At 45.7% G+C, this 23,433-nt stretch overlaps 1 protein-coding gene across 3 annotated transcripts; it reads right to left on the bottom strand.

Moving 5' to 3' along the window:
* Positions 1 to 58: 58 nt before the first annotated feature.
* On the bottom strand, positions 59 to 22,221 carry CCNE2 (cyclin E2). 3 transcript variants are annotated; one of them, XM_090040367.1, is made up of 12 exons: positions 22,108 to 22,221; positions 20,379 to 20,410; positions 20,154 to 20,274; positions 19,895 to 19,954; positions 18,017 to 18,168; positions 14,088 to 14,223; positions 11,626 to 11,772; positions 10,350 to 10,445; positions 9,090 to 9,224; positions 7,309 to 7,420; positions 5,339 to 5,493; positions 59 to 1,349 (listed from the first exon to the last, which is right to left on the bottom strand). In XM_090040367.1, the coding sequence occupies exons 2-12, from the start codon at positions 20,390 to 20,392 to the stop codon at positions 1,248 to 1,250; spliced, it is 1,230 nt and encodes a 409-aa protein (XP_089896493.1). In that variant the 5' UTR covers positions 20,393 to 20,410; positions 22,108 to 22,221; the 3' UTR covers positions 59 to 1,247. The 3 variants fall into 3 exon arrangements, with proteins under 3 accessions (XP_089896493.1, XP_089896495.1, XP_089896492.1); XM_090040369.1 differs by lacking the exon at positions 22,108 to 22,221 and adding an exon at positions 21,950 to 22,017 and having other exon boundaries at positions 19,895 to 19,951; positions 20,379 to 20,414; XM_090040366.1 differs by lacking the exon at positions 22,108 to 22,221 and adding an exon at positions 21,950 to 22,017 and having other exon boundaries at positions 20,379 to 20,414.
* Between the last annotated feature and the right edge of the window lie 1,212 nt (positions 22,222 to 23,433).

A 23,433-nucleotide genomic window follows, 5' to 3' on the forward strand; every position in this document is an offset into this window, starting at 1 on the left:
TGGGTAAGGCAATATTAGATCTTAATACAACTTAAGTGTTCATAGAAGCAATTTTGCACACCATGGCAGTAAGTATAGCTTTACACACTAGGAAGTGTTTTGTTTGGTCTACATCAACTTTGTAGTTGATCCACTACTGGACCCCTACTGTGGTTGTCATTATTCCTCCATTTTGAGAAACTCCTTTGCTAGATACTGTCCCTTTTTTATAGAACAAAAGTTAAGCACCTCATGAGCTGAGGTAGTTGAATATTTAAAAGGAGCATACAGTAGTTAATGCTGTTTAAACACTGATAAGACATAACTCTACAGTACATAGTATTTTTCTTCCCAATACTTGTATTTTCCAAGTGGTTGCAGAATATTAATGAGCCAGGTATACTCTTTATATACCTACTCCAGTTCTAACTAAATGTCTATGTTTGAGTCAGTCTTGCTGTCATCAAGTAGATTTTTTTCCTTCAAGAACTATTCCAGTTAAAGTTATTTCAGCAGCAATATTTTTAGCTGTACATTTACCTGAGGTCAAAGATAGATGGGAGCTTGAAAACTAAAATTTGCTAGAGCCATCTTTTCAATCTGCCAATTTACTGGTTTGATCCAAGTGTCGCAATGCATTTAGAATCAGTTATGCATTCAGTCTTTGCACTAAGTAAATTCCACATGGCCCCTGACCCATGTAATCCCTAACCAGTAGGGATCAGACAAACTGGTAGATTTATACCACACACCAAGGGAAAAAAAAAATGGTATTAGTTGAGTTTCTACTTGATCTCTGCTATTTCAAGCGTATCACCATTAGGTAATATGTACAAGCTGCTGTTCCCATCATCCAAAATAACCTTATGGCTATCCCCCATGAAAGTGAATCTGACATGTAAACTGAGTAGGCAGGACTTTTGAAAATGGCTTATTGGACAACAAAAATGAGTTGATGAAATCCATAATTAAACAAATTCATCGTTTAAAATAAGTTCAACTTGGAACACTACTACTGTAATATCAGTTTAGATCAGCAGGGATCTAGTCCAGCACCCTGTGTGGCAGAGGCATGGCTGGTTTAACAGTTCAGAAAAGCTGCAGTTTGTAGAACAGATTTCCATCCGTTGGTTCAACTTGTCTTTTACTACCATACACATCATGAGTGGCAGGATAGAGTAGCAGGTTAGATTCAGGTTTAGTGTAGGCTTGTACTGAAGCAGTTCTGCTTCTGAAGTTGTTCACATTGTAGGTTATTTCTATAGGCTTCACTTCTTTTCTGTGCTTTTGGGGGGTGTTATTATTCCTCCTGTAGACACTGGGGATAGCTGTCCTAGTGCTGTAGAAGCCTCTCCACTATTAACTTCATCCTGTATAGTCAAAGAGAGGACATGAATCAGCAATGGAGTAAGTATCATCTTAAATAAGCCTTAATACTTATGCCAAATTCTTAATTCAGGGTCTTTTTTTTCCCTACTTGTCCTTAAGTTGCTGAAGCAAAGTTTCTTCAAAAAAGAAGTGAGTCATCTTGATCATTTAAGTTTTAATATCTCTTAGTATGAATAAGTGGTTGAAAATGGTCAACACCTGCATGGCACTTATTTCTAGCATTCTAGGTTAAGAGCTGCCCATGCACTTGCTGCAGTCTGAATGAGGCAGGCTCCCTAGCCAGGTGGGAGTCCATGATAACCACTAGGGAGCAGTTTATACCGACTGACTTGCTGCATCACCATGGTAACAGGTAAATAAGGCTTGAAGGGATGTTATGAAGACACTTAGTTCAGCCCCAGGTCCAAGCCATTCTGCTCTTGGAGGGGGGGGGGAGGAATCTTCAGGAATGAAGGTGTCACAGCCCCTTGGTAGCCTCTTCCAATGCACAAATTACCTTCGTAATGAGATGGTTTATTTCAGATCCAACCTAAACTTGTCCAGCTGCAATTTAAGACCATTGTTCTTTGTCCCATTTGCAGCAGCCACCACAAGCAGTCTATCACAGGGGTTGGAAATGTGTTTGGGTCAAGTGCTGAAAAACCACTTAACCTGGGCTTAGATGGTGGCATACCAGGCAGGGGAGCTGCAAGAGACCTATCTGTGTGGTAGTACAGGCCCTGGCCCCTTGCTCCACTGCATGCCTCAAGACACATGTGCAGCTACTTTTCAGCAGTGAGCTTGGCCAGGACTTGGGATTTTGGTGCAGCCACTTGCAGCTGCTGTTGTGAGCAGCCTGGGCTTTTTATACCAGGCAGCTGCAAGCAGCTGCACTAGGGGCCACAGCCCTAGCCTGGCTCATTGCCAGCAGGGGCTGCACATAAGCTTAGGAGGAGCAGGGAAAGGGCTGTGCTGCCCCCAGTCTCTTCATTGTGGGCAGAGGCACATGTGCAACCACCCCAGTGCAGTTATTTGCAGCGGGTCTCACCTGCTGTGAGCAACCCAGGCTGTGGCAGCAGTGGCTGCACCATGTATATCTCAGGGATACATGGCAGGGAAGAGGCATGGGGGCAGAACATCCCAGTGCACCAGTTACAGCCTCCCAGCAGCCTGCCACATCCAGCCCAGACTCTGGGCAGCTACTGCCTGCTACAGAGTCTTGTCTCCTTGCTGTGAGCTGCCTGCTCTCCATGGCTGGCAGGAGCTGCCCAGAGCCTAGGCTGGCTGTGGCATACCAAGCAAAGTGGCCATGCTGTGGCACATGTGCCAGGTGCTGCTGACCCCTAGTCTATCACTATCCTTTGTGTAACCACCTTCCAGGTAGTTGAAGACTTATCAAATTTCTTCCTAGCTTTTTTGTGCAAGTAATTCTGTTCCCCAAAATTCAAGTTTCCCAAACCTCTAAGCATGTGTTGCTTTTGCTGAACTCTATCCAATTTGTCCACATCTTTCTTGAAGTGTAGTGCCCCAAACTGGGCAGTAATCCAGGTGAGCTCTGAGTGGGTAGCAGTGGGGGAGGGAGGAAAGAGTTCCCTTAACTTTTAAGGTGATGCTTTATTAATGCAACCCAGCTATTAGCTTTTTTGGCAAAAACAAACACCGTCTCTTATTCAGTTTATGACCCACTAGGTCTTTTTTGTAGTACCACAGCCTAGCTAGTCATTCCCTAACATGTACTTATACATGTGATTTTTCTGTTTCCCAGTGTAGGACTTTCCTCTTTTCCTTACTGAATCCTCAGTTAATTTCACATCATTTCTCATTTAGCAAGGTCATCCTAACATCACACTCCAAAGTGTCTACAACTCTACCCATCTTTAAGTGTGCACTCAAAGAATGTGGGGGACTGAATTAAGAAGATATGAAGGAGCATCACATCCAGGACAAGCCCTGGGAAATCCTACTTAATACCTCCTCCCAACTAGATACAGTGCTCCAACTAGTTATGTAAGCATGTTGCAGTACTTTCATGTAGACCAACAGTTCCCAATCTGTGGTACATATTAATAGATTTATTATAATTACTTGATATTATCAAAATTTGTTGGTGGTACTTAAGGTTGTATTGTTTTAAATTGGTGGTGTGTCTGTCAGAGTTTGGGAACTGCTGATGTGGTCTCCAAGCTTTTTTTGATCGCACACCCTTATCAGTAAAAAATTTGAGCACACACCCCCTTCTTAGCAGTGGACATAGGCCTTCTGAAAGTCCAGGAAGACTTTGACACCATCTCTCACCCTGTTCTCATTAAGAAACTGGGGGACTGTGGTGTTGACACCCACACAGTCAATTGGGTCACCAACTGGCTGGAGAGCTACACCCAGAGTGGGGGTGGATGGGTCGTTTTTGGCCTGGAGGGATGCGAGCAGTGAGGTTTGCAGGGCTCGGTTATCAGACCTGCACTGTTCAACATCTTCATCAGTGACTTGGACGAGGGGGTAAAAAGCACCCTGTTCAAATTTGCTGATGACACTAAGATGTGGGGGGCATGTGGGCACATTAGAAGGAAGGAATAGGCTACAACCAGACCTAGACAGGTTACAGGGGTGGGCAGATGAGAATAGGATGGGTTTTAACACCAACAAAGTGATGCACCTGGGGAAGAACCACCAGCACCATGCCTACAGGTTAGGGAACTCCCTTCTTGTCAGTACAGAGGCAGAAAAGGATCTTGGAGTCATCATCGACTCCAAGATGAACATGGGCCGGCAGTGTGGGGATGCAGTTAGGAAGGCCAACCGCACCTTCTCATGCATCCACAGATGCATCTCAGGCAGGTCCAAGGAGGTGATCCTCCCCCTCTACGCTGCACTGGTCAGGCCACAGCTAGAGTATTGCATCCAGTTCTGGGCACACTTCAAGAGGGATGTGGACAACATGGAGAGGGTCCAAAGGAGGGCCCCCTCGCATGATCAGCAGCAGGGCAGGCCCTATGAGGAGGCTACAGGACCTGAACCTGTTCAGCCTCCACAAGAAAAGGCTGAGGGGGGGACCTAGTGGCCTGTTACAAACTAGTCAGGGGGGACCAGCAGACACTGGGGAAGTCCCTGTTCCCCCAAGCACTACCAGGAGTGACCAGGAATAACGGTCACAAGCTGGCAGAGGGTAGATTCAAACTAGACATCAGGAGGCACTACTTCACTGTCAGGGCAGCTAGGGTCTGGAACCAACTTCCAAGAGAAGTGGTGCTGGCTCCTACCCTGGGGGTCTTTAAGAGGAGGCTGGATGAACACCTTGCTGGGGTCATTTGACCCCAGTACTCTTTCCTGCTGTGGCAGGGGGTCAGACTAGATTATCTACTCAGGTCCCTTCTGACCCTAGAAAACTATGAAACCCCCAATATATGTATACTTATAAATAAGTTTGGAGACCACTGTACACTGTACCTCCATTGTGGAACTCCCACTCTTCCCTCAGGATGCCTTGCATACCACACGTGACCATCTGACATATGGACCAAGTGAGGGTGCCAGTGTTGATCCATATATTAAATATTAGTAAAGCTTAATTTCTCTCATTTATTTTTTATCTTAAAAAAAAGTAGTTCTAATATTTTCTTCCTGCACCCCACTTTGGAGACCACTGATGTATACAGTATTCCCTTAGCTTACTAAAAGAAATGGCATGGAAACAGTGTCAAATGCCTGACTGAAATTCCCTCCCCCTGCATAAAGTGCAAGAAGGGCCTAGCGTGCATTTTTCCAAGTTCTTGGTATATGCAGATTTTCACAGAATGCAGCAAAACCAGGATGTTTCTTTTTTGGTTGTTGAGCTGTAGCTATAGCTATAGCCAATGGACTCCCCAATCCAGAGCAGTGACAAGAAAGATGTGCCCATGTAATCATTGCAAGATTTCCATCAGTTCCAGGGAAAACAGTGAGGTTTAGCTGCAGTAGCCCAACTACCAAAACAAAGCCAACATACAATACATACCAGCATGTCCAAGTAAGTTGTATGGGTTTGAATATTATGTCCATCTTCTACTGCAACCTTCTTAAAATTCTTAAGTTTCACTGGGGCTTTTCTTGCCACTCTAAAGAAAGGGACCATCCACGCAACACATTCTGAAATACCATCCCAATCTAAACCTAAAGGGCAAGGAAAAAATTATATTACACACAATAGACCTGCACACATGTCAGCTTGCATATATCTGAACTGTACATCTGTCCTCTTCATCTACTATTCTGACAAGACAGACCTGTCAGCTGCGTGACTGAATTCTTTTTTTCCCCCCCTTGTGGATACCCCTAATTATTCATGCAGCAGCCCTCTGCACTTTTTTTTAGGGTCATGAGGGTCAACACATGGAATGATTTGGTTGCAAAAATAAGAGCCAATTTTTTTTGTAGGTTAAACACAAGCAGCAATGGATAGCTATGACCAACATACAGTATAGGCATACATCTTAAAAGGCAGCTATACTGCATATTTTGTGACCACTAAGCTGGATTTTTCCCCCACCCCAAAAGCTGTAAGTTTTTCCATCTGCCTACAATGACTGACTATATATTGCATATATTAGCAACTTTGCACATGCATACAGCTTAGTGGCTCTTACCATCTATCTATATGGAACTACAGCAGCACAGAAAAGCATGTTTTAAGATTTGTTTAAAGACATTCTTAATCTGCTAAAGGAACAGGCAGAAAACAGTAAATAGAAAAAAAAAACAAACAACCACACAGGGCTCCTGAGAAACTCCAGTGAATAAGAGCAGAGGTCTAAGAGACCTCTACTCTTACTATTGGAGGTCTCACCACTTCCATTAGCAAAAAAAGTTGTGTTCAACAGATGTCAAAATAGCATAGATAACCACTACACCTTTAATTATTTGGGGTGGGGTGGGGGAAAATGCACACAGGTCTTAAAGCAGAGTAGGGATAAGTTCTCAGCCTGGAACATCCACTGAGTTACCTCACTTTGCCATCACCCGGATCATTCACTTCACAGCCAACATGACAGGACAGTTTGATTTTAGAGGGAGTTTCATTTTTAGAGTAGCCAAGTGTTGACTAGCTTGGACCAATTGTCAAATGATAGATTCTTTCTGATAATATTGTAAGTTTTGCCTAATATTTACCATCTTAGCCTTCTATTGATTAGACATCAGGATCTCAAAAATGTTGTTACCCTCCCTGCCCCACTCAAGTTCCCTTGCTATTGCCTCCCATACCAGCCAGCCTTCCCCCCCAAAGATACTAAAAAAAACAAACAAACAAACCTGCATATTAAAAAGGCTGTGGGGTTAACTGGCCCACCCCCCATTATTTTATTAGCATCTGAATTGAATGATTTTTCATACCATCACCCTACTTTCTACAACTTCTAACTTGTCCTCCCCTGTACTATAGGACAATATTCTGGGTTGTCTGCTTTAGAAGAGAGATTTACATTTTATCATGTACTGCTATTGACAGCCAAGGAAGACTGAATGGAAACAGGTTAACACCTATAAGAACTAAAAGTAGAAAAAATGGTAAGAACTAGAGCTAGATCATGAATTGCTAGGTGACATGACACTAGTTGCAAAGGCATGTAACTAGCAATATCAAGAGCACCTAAAACTGTTTCCCCCCCCCCCAAATATTTTGTGCTTTTGTGAATCTGGTTGTTTGTTTAAAAAAGTCTGGAAAAGATAAAAATATTTGCTCCCTACAGTTTTACTGGGGCTGCAAATATGGAAGTTGACCCAAGATAGTACAAAAACTGAACACATCTCTCTCTCATTCAGAGAAGTGTGTGGGGGGGAGGGGTACATGAGCATGAACTGTTTTTAAAGCCTATCAATTCTAATAGCCTTAGTTCAATTTGCTAGAAAACTGTACTGTTCCAAAAGTTTAAAAAGTTAATTGTAACCACATGAGCCTTTAGGAGCCGTCATAGCCACCGTCTACTTTACCTGAAGCTTTCTTAACTACTTCAATTGAGGTATAGTGACAGAGTGCAGCAGCAGCCAGTGTCCTATACTGGAAGTCCAGAGAATTGACATCTAGAATACATAGGTCTAACAGCTGTGGAAACAATAAGGTTACAAGGTTTGTTATAAACAGAGAAAGATTCCCAGAAACATAGGATGAAGCCTACCACTACAAAGATACACTGTACCATGGTTATTATATTCAAACATGCACAAGCCAGTTAAAAAGTTAACCATCATGAAACTTTCAAAAGGAAACTTTAACCTTGTGTTACAGACTAATGAACAAAAAAGATACAGGAATACAAAGTTGCATTTGTTAAAAGTCAGTTTTCACATCAATTTTGGTTACCCTTGGAAGCTTCCTGCACATACACAATATATAGACAGCATCAAAATAAGGATCGCTCTGAATTGGGGTGCAGTCATTTACTGGTCTGCTTACAGACTGATGAGAGCCATCCAAGACTATTTTGTGTACTCCTACAACAGAGTGTAGAAGTCCAGGGAGGTATAAAATCATAAATGCAAGCATATGGCAATTAAGTCATCCCCATCCATAATTAAACAGATACTTCATACCGACTGCTAGCTAGAATTGTTTTTACAGTGAACTGGCTTTTTCCTCAGTTAACATCTTGGCTGGATAAGCCATCATAGGCCTGAAAAGAAGAGTCCATAGGATCCAAATGATTTCAGGTGTCAAGATCTTTTCCCAGAATTCAATCTTATTTTCATATACCAAATTTGTTTACCTTTTTATTTCTGACACTGCTGACAATTATCAGTGCATTCCTGAAGACTGGAACAACACCATGAATGTTTTTCGTACTAAATTTTACTTTTATTTATTGGTATGTAGCTTGAGTTAATATCTTCAAAACCTTTGCCACCCAAGAAGCATGCTTTGTGTTACACTCTAGTCCTATGCACCCAACACTAAATAGATACCTATTGTTTAGTCCTACAGCATGGATTCCATAACTAGTTATGGAAAGAGTAGTGCAAGATAGTTAAAATCATCCAAGGAAGAAAAAAAGCCCACCATAGCAATTCTCAACCTTTCTAGACTCAAGGCATCCCTTGCACAATGCCAGTTCTTATTTTTCACTTGTTTTTGGCTACAGAAAGATAAAGCAGTTCTATTGAAAGAAACCACAAGATAGGCCACAACAGGTCAGAATTTTTTTGGAACTATGGATTCTTATTTGCAAGATAAACCCAGAGATTTCAAGTCATATTTGCAATGCACACCTTAAAATGCTACTGTTGTATATAGCATTCCATGGCACCCTTGAAAGGCTCTTAAGGCACCCCAGGGTGTCATGGTACCCTTGCTGAGAATTACTATTATAAATATTTAGCAGACTGTTGGTATTCAACCAATATTAAGGTTTTAACCCCCTCACACACACGCTTTTACATTGTAACATTAATTTATTTTATAAGGCTTAATATGTTCTTGGAGATCTTGACATGGGGCTGTTATAACGCCAACTGCCCAGGGCCCCGCGCTTTGGGAGGCACCAAGGAGCAGCTGTGGCAACTTCACACTGCCACCAGCTTCATGTCCCACCACTTGGCATCCCTCCCCCCCAAATCCAGCACACCTGACACTCCCCGCCCTCTGAATCTGCTGCTGGCTTCCTCATGTCCAGGGATGGGGCCCTGCACCCTGCTTGGTTAGTCTTTGACGCATCAAATACACTTCTGTCCCCACAAAGGAACACTAATAATGTGCACTAAATGAGACGACTACCAACCTGTGCTATCTGAATGAATTTTTCCTGAGAATACTGAGGTAGCAGCACTTTTGGAACATCTTTCAGAGCATCCACTTGAAGATAAAGATTCAGCCAGGAAACGATGGTCACTGGACACAGTTCCCATTTTAAAGCCTGCAAATAAACAACATTTAATTGCCCTAGAACTAAGAGCATAAAGCATTCTTGCCCCACAAAAATACAGCTCCAGATGTTCTGCATCTGGTTCCCCATTTCCCATTCAATTTAGTTACCTCCCTCCCCATTTAAGTTAGACCCAACTGCCATGTACGATGTCTCAAAATGCCATCCAAGATCCCACACATAACTTCTATTTAAAAAGAACCAGATCTCCTCTCCTACTCCTCCCTTCACCATTACCAAGCAGATGATAATCCTTATGCACAAGATGCCCACAAGAGGCAAAATATGCTCTCCACCAAGATATCCTAGTTCATTCACAGAGTGGAGCAGGGAAGAGTTGATTTATGTCCATAGTGGTTTCTGAAGTTTTAAAAGCTTGATTCCATTCAGTGAAGAACCAAACATCTCTGCAAAACAGGATTCTGCCGAGGCCAGGCAAAGACCCTTTTACAGACCTGGGGCATGTCATGATAAGCACACATGTTAAGGGCCACACATTTCCCGTGAGACAAACAGTGGCATACATTTGCCTCTGCACATGCCCCAGCACATAGCAGTTACCTGGGTGGGACAGAGGAGGCTGGGGCCAGTACCTGGAGTCTTTGGAGCCTCCCAGGGCAGTCAAAGCCAACCTAGCCAGGATCCCTTTCTGGCAGCACACACTGCTGCCATGTGCACCACACTGCTTTAGGGGCATTTTTTTTGACACCAGGATCTCTTATTATCAGAAAGCTACAAACAAATTAACCATGCCATGCTGCAGACGAACAGTGCAAATGGGTTCACATGTGCTACTGCTTTGAGGCACTGCAAACTGCATGTGAGCCCCTGTTGGGACATGCCCCTATAGTCAAAAGAGTTATTTTTGTGGTTGTAGAGTAGCAAGCCAGGGTTATGGGTCACTTGTTAAAGACTTACCAAGGGCTCAGAAACTCAACCTTTTCTTGCAGAAGACAAAAATGAAGGGTTTCTGCAAAAGTGAGCATCTTAAAATGAGCCCCTCACCCAATGGCAGATGCTAAACTTAAAGTACTTTTTGCTTGTATTAGGATAAAGTCATGAAATACGTTGCTAAAATACAGCCATCACACAACCAACTTGAGAGACTGATGTTACCTTCAATATAATGAGTTCCATTCTTATGATATCATCTTCACTGCAAGCACCATCAGTAACATAGGCAAATTCTTGTATTTTAGGAGCATAGATTTCCTTTTTATAGGAAAAAAAGATTGTAAACATTACAACAGTTCTGGATTCTGCAAAAAAACTGTAAAAAGGCATTTCACAATTTTTCCCCCACTATTAGGGATAACAACTTATCTTTCAAACAAAATAGTTCTTCAGCTATTTCTTATGATAAAAACAAACTACTTTGTTTTTTTTCCTATGACTAATGCAAATTGGAACCTACATGCAGAAATGGGTAGAGTAGATATTCCAGATTCCATACATGTTTTATTTAGAGGGGAAATGTTGGCCAAAGGATTTGAATTGTTTCCTACTTATACTATTTTCATATTCTATAACCCTCACTTCATAGGATCATCCTAAATGTAGGGCTGGAAGAGATATCACAACATCTTCTAGTCCAGCCCCCTGCACAAGGCAGGGTCATCCTTGACTAAAACATCCTAGAAAGTAGACAGACACTTGGCTATTTAAACAGCTATAACAGATCAATAAAGCTGTTGTGAGTTACACCAATTACCATCCCATTTTTTAAGGCTTACTCTCTACTACATTGTCAATAACATTCTCTCAGCAATATTATGGCAGAAACCTAGACAAAAGCCAGGTCACATCTGCCCTACAAAGTCTTGCTCATACAAATTACACTGGTAAGAGTGAAAGTCAGACTCTAAACCAACAAAATTCCGGATATAAATTCAGCTATGTTGATGAAGAAAGCTTACATGGTTTAAGCTGTGTCACACATGTGGTTTCTCCACCAGAGGACTGACAATTTTATGGGTGTGCACAGACAGTAGTTATACCTGGGAAGGTGGGGGGCAGAATGGATGATCCGCTGGTTCATCTGCCTGCCCCAGTCATACTCATACATAAGCGAAGCAGTGATTTACCCAAACAAGACAGGTGGTAAAATATATTGTGGTAAGTGGGAGTTAAAAACCACAAAACAGCAGTTAGGATTCAGCTGAATCATGGTAAGCCCTCCCTTTAAGCAGTACAATTATTTTTTCTGTCTTCACACAGGCTTTACTTGTATTACTACTAGGTTCAAAACATTCTGAAGTCTTATGTTGATAACTCCCCTCCCTCCAAAAAGATTATAAAAGTTCTAATAAAAAAAAAAGAAAGGAAAAACAAACAAAAAACCCCCAAACATTATTCCAACCAGCAATACAGAACTCCACAAACAGCAACTCACCTCAAGTTTGGAAGCAATGAATAATGAGGTAATTCCTATAAGCTGAAGCATGTTCTTATTGATATTTTTTTGTGTCAACATGAATCTATCAAAAAAGTCTTGAGCCAGGTAAAAGGTTTCCCTGTGAAGTGCATACACTTCACAGACCTAGGAACAAAAAGCCCAACACAAATTTTAGTTCAAACACTTTTCTGAAAAGCTTGATGATTTCTTCCCGGCATTATGCTTTCTAACACATTTAAATGGTCAGTGATCTTTGTCCTTGACGTGCTGAAGGTAGCCATGTTTACAATATACTAGATTTGAGGGGGGATGACAGTCAATCACTACAGGAGTTCAAGCAGTACATTTCCCTGGGTTCCACAAGGTCTGAATGCTGCTTAAAATGAAAAAAGCAAAAGCCAAAACTAAACAATACTGGTTTTAGATCTAGTTTGCCTTCAAATTTAAGTTTATGTAGAGCTACTCACATTTTCCTACAGGAATTTTTCTGTCCAAATAATAAGTTATTTAGCCCTAAATATTGTTCAACTCTCCTCTTGAGTGACATATTTTAACTAAACTCATGTAAAACCCCTCCTGAAGAAACAATTCCTTTAAAAGCATCCAAGCTAAGTTGGATAGGTAATATTCAGTGGGACATGAAAGGGAGTAACTTGTAGATTTAACATTTACTGCTGTACAAGCCAAGGAGCTTGCTTACTACTGCTTCCACAGTTTCTGCAATACAGTGACTTTGTAAGAAGAGCCACAAGTTAGCAGTATGGGTTCTGGGGTGAGGGGCAATAAGCCACTTTTCTGCATCACATTCTGCACATCCACCCACAAAGGCTCTGTATGTACTCACCCACTCAGCCCCCCACTAAGTTTCCTGCCATTGCCAATAATGGCAGGAGGATGAAGTTTAGGCAAGATACAGAGGACTACCATAACTCTAGCCAGGATATGGAGCACTGCTGGAGCAGTGGTATTCAGCTGAGGTGTTAAATCAAGTTGGGTAACCTCTTAGCAATAGCCAATACAACAGTAGCCAAAAATAAGCCAGTTCAGAGATGGAGAACTGTATATTGGGAATGAATGGTCAAGTCATATAATTTGCATCACTTTATGTTCAGGCTGTCTAACTTCTTTCCTCCAAGTGTTTCAACACTTGCCAGCAGTGTAAGTCCCCCGATGGTAACACTGGAGTTCAGACATAAATAAGGGTACTGATGGCTACCAACTCTAATAGCTCCCTGCCTGGGGCATTTAACAGCATGGAATTTACCAACATGCAGTCACTGCTCCATCAGTGCAACTCAAGATCTACTATTGGCAGCAACAGCAAGACAGCCTTAACAAAAAGGGTCTTGCAAAATAGCCAGCCATGACAGCAGTCTACCATGCAGCCCACAAGCTTCCCACTGGATCTGGAACTTTGACAGCAGGGGAATGGTGGCAGTGTTGAACTGCCATGGCTGTGTACAGAGACTTAGAAACTCAACTCCCTTCCAAAATGGATTTTTAATATAGATGGCAGGGGGGGGGGAAAATAGCCACATCTGTTCAAACTGCATTTTGTTAGCTTCCCAAGCTGCAGCAATTAGCACTTACACCGCATCCCCACTGCCAAAGTTTCCCAACCCATGGGCAGCTCTACAGGCTATATTTGTGGCCCCATGTACTGGATCTGCATGGTGCATCCCACACACCCCTGCACAAAGTTGGGCTGGTGTGCAGGGTTGTTCAAGTGACGGGAGCCAGCACACCAGATCTCAACTCAGACCAACCATATGGGCCCAACTCCATGCTGGATCTGGCTCACAGACCAGCTCCATACCACTCATCCAGCCTGCAGGGACCAGAAGGCTGAGTACTAATATTCCAAGAAGGATTTCCCACACAAATAATCTTTCACATGGTTTGGCTGCCACCATGGAGCAAGTCAAAACTGTCCTAAACATGGCACAAACGGAACTGACAAAATGCATTTTGAACAACATGACACCCACCAATGCCAAATCAATTTCAGAGGTGAGTTGAGGTAAGTTTTTCTACACAGATGTCAGCATAAATAGGCCTTTAAATACAAACTGGGATCTTTAAGGCCTAGTAGACACTACAGCAATCAGTTTGCAAAATGGTACCATAACATTACTCCCCACAGCTTTGATGCACTTTAGGGACTTGGTTATGGTTGCGTGTGTGTGCTGCAGCATGGTGCCTTAGAACAATGATGTAATGTTGAAAAAGTTACTTTTGCACTACTTTAACAATTAGCATGGTCATCAACTGTAGCATGTCCCTGGACACAAACTATTCATGGGAGATCACACAAGACTACTGCCGCTTAATTTTTGCAAAATGTGCGCACCATTTACATTTATAGCATATTCTATTAGTGATACTCTTTAAACTATTTTTTCTGCCATTACACCAAACTGTTTAACAGCCATAACATAACATAACTTTGAAAAACACACCTCCAAGAGCCAGTCCAGGAGTATTGACCTCATGTGTGGTTGCAAGTTAGCATGTAGTGACGCAAAGTGTTTGCAATGGGCATATTTGTTCTCCTTCTTCAGAATATTGAGCCATACATCTTTGGAGTTTCCCCAGCTATGGAATACAAGTCACAGGAAGCTTTGAGAAATCATTTCTTGATGTAAAGTACACAAACATGCTTTATTCAAAATATTAGCTTATGGGAGCATCTACACATTGCCCTACAGTCATGTTGTTTAGTACTTCCTTTTGGAAGAACTAGAGCACAGCACAGCACAGCAACCACCCATACTGTGCTGTACACAAGGTGCTGTTACTTTTAGCAGCTACTTTGCCACAATGGCGTGCTATAAACAGGAGCACACCGCTACAGCAAAGTAGCTGCTGGTCACATGAACATACCCATGGACTCTACGTTACCAGAATGCATCAATACAGCAACATAACATCATGGGTAGATGTACCCTACATGCAGTAAGATTTCATAGTTTCATAGTAGGGTCAGAAGGGACCTAAGCAGATCATCAAGTCCGACCCCCTGCCGTGGCAGGGAAGAGTACTGGGGTCAAACGAGCCCAGCAAGGTGACTGTCAAGCCTTGTCTTAAAGACCCCCAGGGTAGGAGCCAGCACCACTTCTCTTGGAAGTTGGGTCCAGATCCTAGCCACCCTGACAGTGAAGTAGCCCCTCCTGATGTCCAATCTGCATTTTCCCTCTACCAGCTTGTGACCATTATTCCTGGTCACTCCTGGTAGTGCTCAGGGAAGTAAGGACTCCCCAATGCCTGCTGGTCCCCTCTGACTAATTTGTAACAGGCCACTAGATCCCCCTTCAGCCTTCTCTTGTGGAGGCTGAACAGGTTCAGGTCCCATAGCCTCCTCATAGGGCCTGCCCTGCTGCCCCCTGATCATGCAAGTGGCCCTCCTCTGGACCCTCTCCATGTTGTGCACATCCCTCTTGAAGCACAGCGCCCAGAAATGGACACAGTATTCCAGCTGCAGCCTGACCAGTGTCGCATAGAGGGGGAGGACCTGCCCGAGATGCATCTGCGGATGCATGACAAGGTGCAGTTGGCCTTCCTGACTGTATCCCCACACTGCCAGCCCATGTTCATCTTGGCATCAATGACAACTCCAAGATCCTTTTCTGCCTCTGCACTGAGAAGGGAATTCCCCAGCCTGTAGATGCTGGTTCTTCCCCTCCCCAGGTGCATCACCTTGCACTTGTCAGTGTTGAAACCCATCCTGTTCTCATCCGCCCACCCCTGTAACCTGTCTAGGTCCGATTGCAGCCTATTCCTTCCTCCTAATGTGTCCACATCCCCCCACATCTTAGTGTCATTGGCAAATTTGAACAGGGTGCTTTTTACCCCCTCATCCAAGTCACTGATGAAGATGTTGAACAGTGCGGGCCCAAGGATGGAGCCCTGCGGAACCCCCCTGCCCACATTCCTCCAGGTCAAAAATGACCCGTTCACCACCATTCTGGGGGTGGCCCTCCTGCCAGTTGGCAGCCCAATTGACTGTGTCGGTGTCGATACCACAGCCCCACAGTTTCTTAATGAGAACAGGGTGAGAGACAGTGTCAAAGGCCTTCCGAAAGTCCAGAAAGACTATGTCTACTGTTACCCCTGCACCTAAGGATTTGGCGACCTGGTTGTAGAAGGCCACTAGGTTGGTCTGACAGGACCTGCCTCCAATGAACCCGTGTTTGTTGCCCCCAAGCATAATCTCCCTTGCTGGCCCCTCGTGGACATGTGCCAGAATAACTCTCTCAAAAAAGCTTACCCAGGATCAAGGTAAGACTAACTGGCCTATAGTTCCCCAGGTCCTCCGTCCTCCCTTTTTTGAAGATGGGAACCACATTGGCCCTCTTCCAGTCCTCTGGCACCACACCAGAGCACCATGAGTGCTTATAAAGCAGTGCCGGAGTCCCGCAATGACTTCAGCTAATTCCCTCAGCACTCTGGGGTGGGGACCGTCTGGACCAGCTGATTTAAATATATCCAGTCCCTCCAGAAGTTCCCTGACTAAATCCTCCCTGACCCATGGCCTAGATGCGCCTCCTCAAGGGCTGATCTGGTCCCTGCTCAGGAAATGGAGGCAAAGAAGTCATTAAATAGGTTAGTTTTGTCATCTGGTGTGATGACCAAATTTCATAGCATGCCTTCCTGGGGCCCCATGTTACCCCATACCTTCTTTTTGCCCCCCATGTATTTAAAAAAGGACTTCTTATTGTCCTTGATCTGGGAAGCTACCCCAGTTCCATCTTTGCCTTGGCCTTCCTGACTGCCCCCCTGCATCCCCGAGCAACCACAGTATAATTCTCCCTGGTGTTGGCCCCTCCCTTCCATTGGGTGTGCAACTCCCTTTTAGCTAGAAGACATTCCTGGGTGCTTTTGGTGAGCCATGGGGGCTTTTGTGCCCTCCTGCTCCCTTTGATCCATGTTGGGATTACCTCCCTTTGGGCTTGGAGGATCGGCTCCTTAAGGAGCGACCACTCTTCTTGGACACCTGGCTCCCCTCCCCTCTAGAGCCTCAGTGCTTCCAACTATTCTCCTTAGCTCATTAAAGTCTGCCCTCCTGAAAACAAGGGCTGCTTTTAAGAAAAAGGAAAATTAAGTAGGTGGCAAAAAATATTTTGGGTAAGAAATATTCTGAGCAGTGTAATACAGGCACACTGTTCAGTTGCTTAAAAAAAAAAAAAAAAGTCACAGAAAGATGCATTCAATAAATATCTTATTTTTAGAATTAAAAAAAAAAAAAAAGTAAGTAAGTATGGGTGGAAGGGGCCTCAGAAGGTTATTTAGTCCAAGCCCATGATTAAAGCAGGATCATACTTATCTAAACTATCCTAGACAGGTTTTCAAGAACAGATTTGAAGAAAAAAAACAACTTTGAAACAAACATTCCCAACATGAATATCAGACAGTAGCTGAAGCATCAAAAACACCCTTTTATTTGTTACAGGTGAAGCAGAGGGATGAGGGTACTCTCAGTGTCCTGTCACTGTAAGGACAGGAAGTAATTGATTATAATACATTCAAGCAATCCAAGGATGGCTAACAATCTTAATTTACCCAAGTTCAGGGTTTGAAAAACACTTAAGAATTAAGTAGTGTTAGAGTGATATTGCAGCCATGCTGATCCAAGGAAATGCGAGAGGAAAGGATTTTTGTGGGTGACCTCTATTGGATAACTGCATGTTGGGATAGACTTACAGAAGTTTGTGCAATGCAGTCCTTAAAAAAGAAAAAAGAGCAGCACTGAATTTGAAAGCGTCTCCTCCCCAGCCATACGTTGGTCCAATATAAGATAACCACCCAAAATCCTTCTCTCAGGAAGTAGAGAGTTTTTCCACCAGAGAATGCAGCCATCTAAACCACCAATTTCATTTAACTTATTAGGGTTTTATATAGCTTGTCACAGGATCACTAAGAAAGCCCCTCAGCCATTGATCACATCTTAATTGATGTCTTCGGTTTCAGCGTCTATGCCAAAACAGTAGTAGAGTAAGAGCAACAGGACTAGTCAGTTTCACTGCAACATGGAAAATTCAAAGTAGCAGCAGCCAAATCACGTTCAGTTTCACAAATGAGAATCTATTGCACTCAAGTTTTTCTAGATGCATAGTTCTAGTAGTGCGCTCACTTATTTGCTATATTAAAAGCGTGCAAGTTACCAGATGAATCTTACCATTAACCTTAAGTGGTCTTTGGTATTAAGCCACAAGAGAATGGCTCTTATTAGGAACACTGATGTTAAGAAAAAAAAATTTAAAAATCCAGTGTCTGTTTTAAGGGTCACGTGAAGAACAGGAGGTTTAACCCAATACTGTGCAACATTATAATAGGTTTCACAATGTTGATTTACCCCCAATTCATAAGCAGTAATACATAAATAACTTACTTAAGTTCAGGCAGAGGGGATGGATTTATGAAGAGGTTTCTGAACCTATATTTTTTGAATCTGGAGAAGTCAGTGGTTACTGTATCTTTGTGAGGCGTTTCAATAATTATGCAGGGGGAGATGCCTCCAGTTATCGTGGGCGACCAACAGCTCTGAAAAATAAGAGACCTTTTAGGTGCTGACTTCAAATGCCTAGCTTGCTTCCAAGACAAGATGCAGGAGTAGCAGAGATTATATTTTTATTCAATAATTTTCTATTAGTCCTATTGCATGATAACCAGTTTATCCTTCAGCATCCTTCTACACACTAGAATGTAAAAGCACAAGACAAGTTTACTGAATCTTCAGAACTAAAAGCTGATTAATTCAAGCGTTCCAGGACACTGGATTAACTTGTTGAAAGATTAAAAACAAAAATAGTGACTTCCTAATCAAGATGGAGACAGGATATGTGCAATTCTAATAAATCAAAAGCAAGCTGGCTTTGGAGAGGGAATAATTTGTTACACGTGGTACATGAATCAACTACTCCATTGACTGAATCAGTTTAAAACTGTAATATTCACAACAGTTGCATTAATAAAGTTGTAATGGATACCATGGCCTGCTAATCCTCCTCCCAGATGAACGATAGATAGGAGGAAAGAAAAAAAAAAAAGGAAAGAGCCAGCTACCCCATTTCCTATTATCCTCTGGCTAGGGAACATGGAGGGGAAAAATAACTAGTGCCAAGTTCCAAGGCCATATATCCACTGGGAACAGCAATTATAGACCAACTCCTCAGCCTGCCAAGCAAGGCCCAAGTATGGGATGAAAAACAGCAATAACTCCAAAGGAGGGGGAACAAAGTAATTCATGCAGAAAACCTTGAGGTGAACTGAGATTCATGTCTTAATTGTTTAAGTAAAACTTGCCAGTGATTATTTCCTTCTTGTGTAAAAGACATTTTTCAAGTGTATGGAACACACTCAAAATGTTTCAGTAAAACATATCCCTTAAAAATGAGGGACATAAAATTGTGGTTACTCTGTCAGCGAGCAACTTGATTTCTCCCCAACTCCATCCCACAAACATGCATCAAGCTCCACTGACCCACCCTAGGAAAGTTTATTCTGCAAAATAGTGTCTGGGGTCTGTCTATGCGTACATCCTTCACATACAATAGCCTGTTAAACAAAGTTATTTCCTTTGGCTACAACTTCCATATTTAGTAGCACCTACTATCCCAGGGTCTCAGGACATTGCACTACCATCAGACAGTTTAGCTTCACAGCACTCCTTTAAGTTCAGCGTTACTCTCTTTGCTTTCATCAGACAGATTCTGACTTTCCCAAGATTGTAGTCAGACCTTGTCTACATGAAGAGGCTTGTTGTACTAGTTTAACAGGAGATCTGCATTTTAATCCACTTGAAATTAAACTGCTCCACATTTTATTTGGTTTTTATTTCAGGTTAAACTGATGCTTAACCAGACTGCAGCAAAAACAAACTTCATTTAAAATAGAAACAGCTCTTATCTGCCTAACAAAATGGATTCACCCTTTATGAGAAATCAGTGCAACTTTCTTGTTTAGATCAGGCCTTAGGACTTTGCTGTTCCAGAAAAAACTCATTGTGTAGATTTAGAGTCTAGACATTACCTTTTAAATTCAAACCTTAAATTTATTTGGAATAGATTTAATGTGCAGATAAAAACATCCGTGGTAAAGTTCAGAATAAAACCCAGGAGCCTTGTGCTTTAACCACTGTGCTCTTCACTGCTAAATGGCAGAATCTTCCTCCAACCCAACAACCATTTACATTAGCCTTTTTGTGGGCGGGGTGGTTGCTGACTCCCACACCTAGCTCCAGTCTATTTTGTATGTAGGAATGCCTTACCTTAATTTCATATTGATGCTTCTTAGTGACTTTTTCATCTTCTTTTTTCTGAAGATCCTGCTGAGAAGAGAATAGTCAGTTGATTAGCACCCAGCCATTACAGCTTCATATACAGTAAGGGACAGTTTTCCCACCGTTCTTGAAATGCTTCCTAACTCCATCTTCTACTAGATGAAGTAAAAGCTCTTCCTCCCTGCCATAGTCCACACAAGGCAATCATGCTCATTTCCAGGGACTAAAAATGAATCCACCTGCTCACCTCTGCCACTTTCCGTTTCTTGGTCTGGAGAGACTCTGGTGCCTGCAGCTCTTGAGGAAACTCTTCCCGACACGGTGGTGGCGGCGGCTGCTGCTGCTGCTGTTTGGCTTGTAGGCGGCTACTGTAGGGGGAAAGAAGAGATACAGAAGACATGGATTGCAGCAAGAGAACTGCTGCTGGGAAACAAACCCAATTAATTTGGTTACTATAAAATGACAAAGTTACCTGCGTCTTGACATCTTTGGATTGTGGATTCCCTGCCTGGAATGAGGAAAAGACCTTTACTTCATAGGCACAAAAGAAACAGTAGGACAAACCAGAATGCCAGACTCAAGGTCTAACCAGCGAGATGTCTATGTTTCCCCATCCTCCACACTGCCTTCCCCACCATGATGCATTAGAGGATGAATATTTTACTAGAGAACACATGCTCAAGTCCACACAGGCAGCTCCTATCATTCCATGGCCATATAAATCATATAAAGCAGCCAGAAACCTCAGTGCTCAGTGAGGGTCATGCATGGAGCACCTTGTCAGTGTCATAGCAAGGCAAGGGTGAGTGAGGCTACCACCCCAGGTGCTGAAGTGAAGGGGCACCCATAGGCACTGCCCAGCTAGGGTGGGGTGCAGGACAGAGCTGTGAGCAGCTCATTTTCAGGGGGATGTGGTAATGGGGGAAAAAAAAGAGACAGCTCTTACTGCTGCATGCACTCTTGGGTAAGCATGGGATGGAGTTGGGGGGGGGGGGGGAGAGAAGAGGGGGCACGTGCCTCTTGGATCTGTGCGCCTGCATGGGCAAGCTGCCAAACTGTGTTGCCACAGTACTGCACCCCCACCACCCAACACGGCTTCCACTCAATGAGATGCCTGGTGCCAGGGCACGGTTGGCCCTGGCACTGCTGAGGTGCTGCCCGCACAAGCTCAGGACCTGGCCCAGGTCTCCAGAGGAGCAGCGAGTGCTAGGGGGACACCGACCGGGAATGTGACTGGGGAGGAGGCATGTGTAGAGCAGAGCGCTGCAGAGACATGGGGGAGGGGGGGACTCCCTGTGCCCGGATCACTGGTGCAGGCAGCATCTGCCCCCGTTCCTACGCGGGCTGGCCCAGCCGGCACCCCGGCGATGCAGGTCCCCGCCCCGGCCGGCCCCGCGCTCTGCGCCGCCGCGGGAAGCTGGGGCCGCCCGAGCGCGGGTTCCTTCCGCGCCAATTCGCAGAGCGCGGGGAGACGGCGGCGCCTGTGGGGCCGGGCGGGGGGAGGGGGGTGCGCAGCGCCGGCCGCCCCGACCCCGGGCAGCGCCCCCACGCCTGGGCACGCGGCTCCCCCCGCCCGCCCGGCCGGCCAGCGGCCCCATCCCGTTGTCGCGGGGGGGCAGGGAGGGCCCGCGGCTGCCTGGGCGCGACTTGCCGGCACCTCCCGCCTTCCCGCGCCCCGCCGCTCCCGCGCTCCCTGCGCCGCCTCGGGGCAGCCGCGACCCATCCCCGCCCGCGGGGGTGCCCCCCGCGCGGCTCCCCCCACCTGCAGCGCGGGACACCCACCCCCGGTCACGGGAGCGGGGCCGCCCGCCCGCCCGCCCACCCTGCTCCCATCGCCACCCCCACCGGGACACGACGGGGGCAGAGACCCGGACTGGAGTGGTGGGGGGGATGGGGGGCGCCGGGACCGACCGCCCCGCGCCTCTCTCCGAAAAGGCGCTTGAGCAGCTGCTGCCCGCACCTGCCTGCCCCGTCCCGTCCCCGTCCTCATCCGCGCCCCCATCGCTGTCCCCGGCCCGCGCGAACCCCCCGCCACCGCCGCACCTCAGCCCGCGCTGCCGGGTCCGCGCTGCTCAGCTGGCGCCGGCGCCAAGCCCCTATATATGGTGCCGCCCGGGCCCCGCGCATGCGCGCCCATGCCCGCCGCTCAGCGCCCGCCCGCCCCGGCTGTCATTGGGCCCCGCCTCGCCCCCCCCGGGCACTTGCACTGGCGTTTCCTCCTCCAGGGCGCCCCGACAGCCGCCTCGGCGCCCCGCGCGCCCCGGTCTGGGCTGCCCGCTGGCCGAGCCGGACAGCGCCGGGAGTCCCCCGCCACTCAGGCCGGGCCGGGGGAGGGGCCGGCAGGGGGTCCCGCCCCGAGGCGGGGCGTGCGGGCGGCGGAGCCAATGGCGCGGGGCGTGCGGGCAGCGCAGCCAATGGAGCGGGGCGGCAGCCGGCAGCGTGGCGCGGAGGCAGAATGTAAACACGGCGGAGCCGGCAGACCCGGCCCCGCTCTCCAGGCCTGTGGCGCCCGCGGGGGAGCTGAAAGCCGCCGCATTCCCCGGTTGACTCAAGCAGCACTGGCCGCTCCCAGCAGCTCGGTTCGCTCCCTGCCTCCGAACAACCCTCACCTCTCGCAGGATTTAACTCACTGCATCGGACAGCCCCCGGGACACCGGCTGCCGCTGGAAAAGCTGTAGCTGAACAGGGCAGGAGAGGAGAGGGGCTTTGCACAGGCACAGCACGGGGCTGACGGCCATAGCCGTAGTACGGGTTTCCCTCGCGTTTTGCACCTACCTAACTCGCACGGGCGTGAAGGGAGCTCACTTGACAGTGTCACACACGGGGATACAGTCCAAGACCTCGGCTGTGCTGACCCCCACACCCATTTCTACCACTTTAACAAGACAATGTTGGTGCTCACGAACAGCAGACAGTGCACATGAGCAGAGGCCATCCGAGCAGGATGCAGGGCCCAGGGCAAAGAAGCCTGTGCAGGCCCCAGGCCAAGACTCGAGGAAGTCAGCAGCACATTTAGGGGGGTGCCAGGCAGCAGCCATGAAGCTGATGGCAGCACGGAGTTGCCCCCACCACTCTGCTCGGCTCGGCCGGGCCCCACAAAGCACTGGGTGGGTGGGATGGGCCTGCACACAAGCATAGGGTGGGAGTGAATGTTTAGTTGGTGTGAAGAGAGGGTGGTGAAGGGTCTTCAGTGTCAGACCCCACATCACTGGTAGGACATGCAGGCAGGGTAATATCCATAGGAGATAAGCTAGCCGGATGCTTGGAAGCCATAACGGGGATGGCAACTACAGAAACACATCGCAGACAACTAACAAGGAGCACAGATCTGCACAGGAGACTACATTTTGGTGCACATCACTCCCACAATGCACTGCACAAAGCAGCTGACTGCAGGTTTCCACCACACCGATCACATAAGAGTGAATTTACCTAGTATATAATTCATTTTTGGTGTGAAAAGGGTCATTGCATAAGAGTGAATTCCCACATACAGAACCTGCATAAAGCAAGGGAAACCTGTTTTA

This window comes from Crocodylus siamensis, chromosome 3 (genome assembly GCF_052110815.1).
Source record: "Crocodylus siamensis isolate JL-2025a chromosome 3, ASM5211081v1, whole genome shotgun sequence".
Lineage (NCBI taxonomy): Eukaryota > Metazoa > Chordata > Crocodylia > Crocodylidae > Crocodylus > Crocodylus siamensis.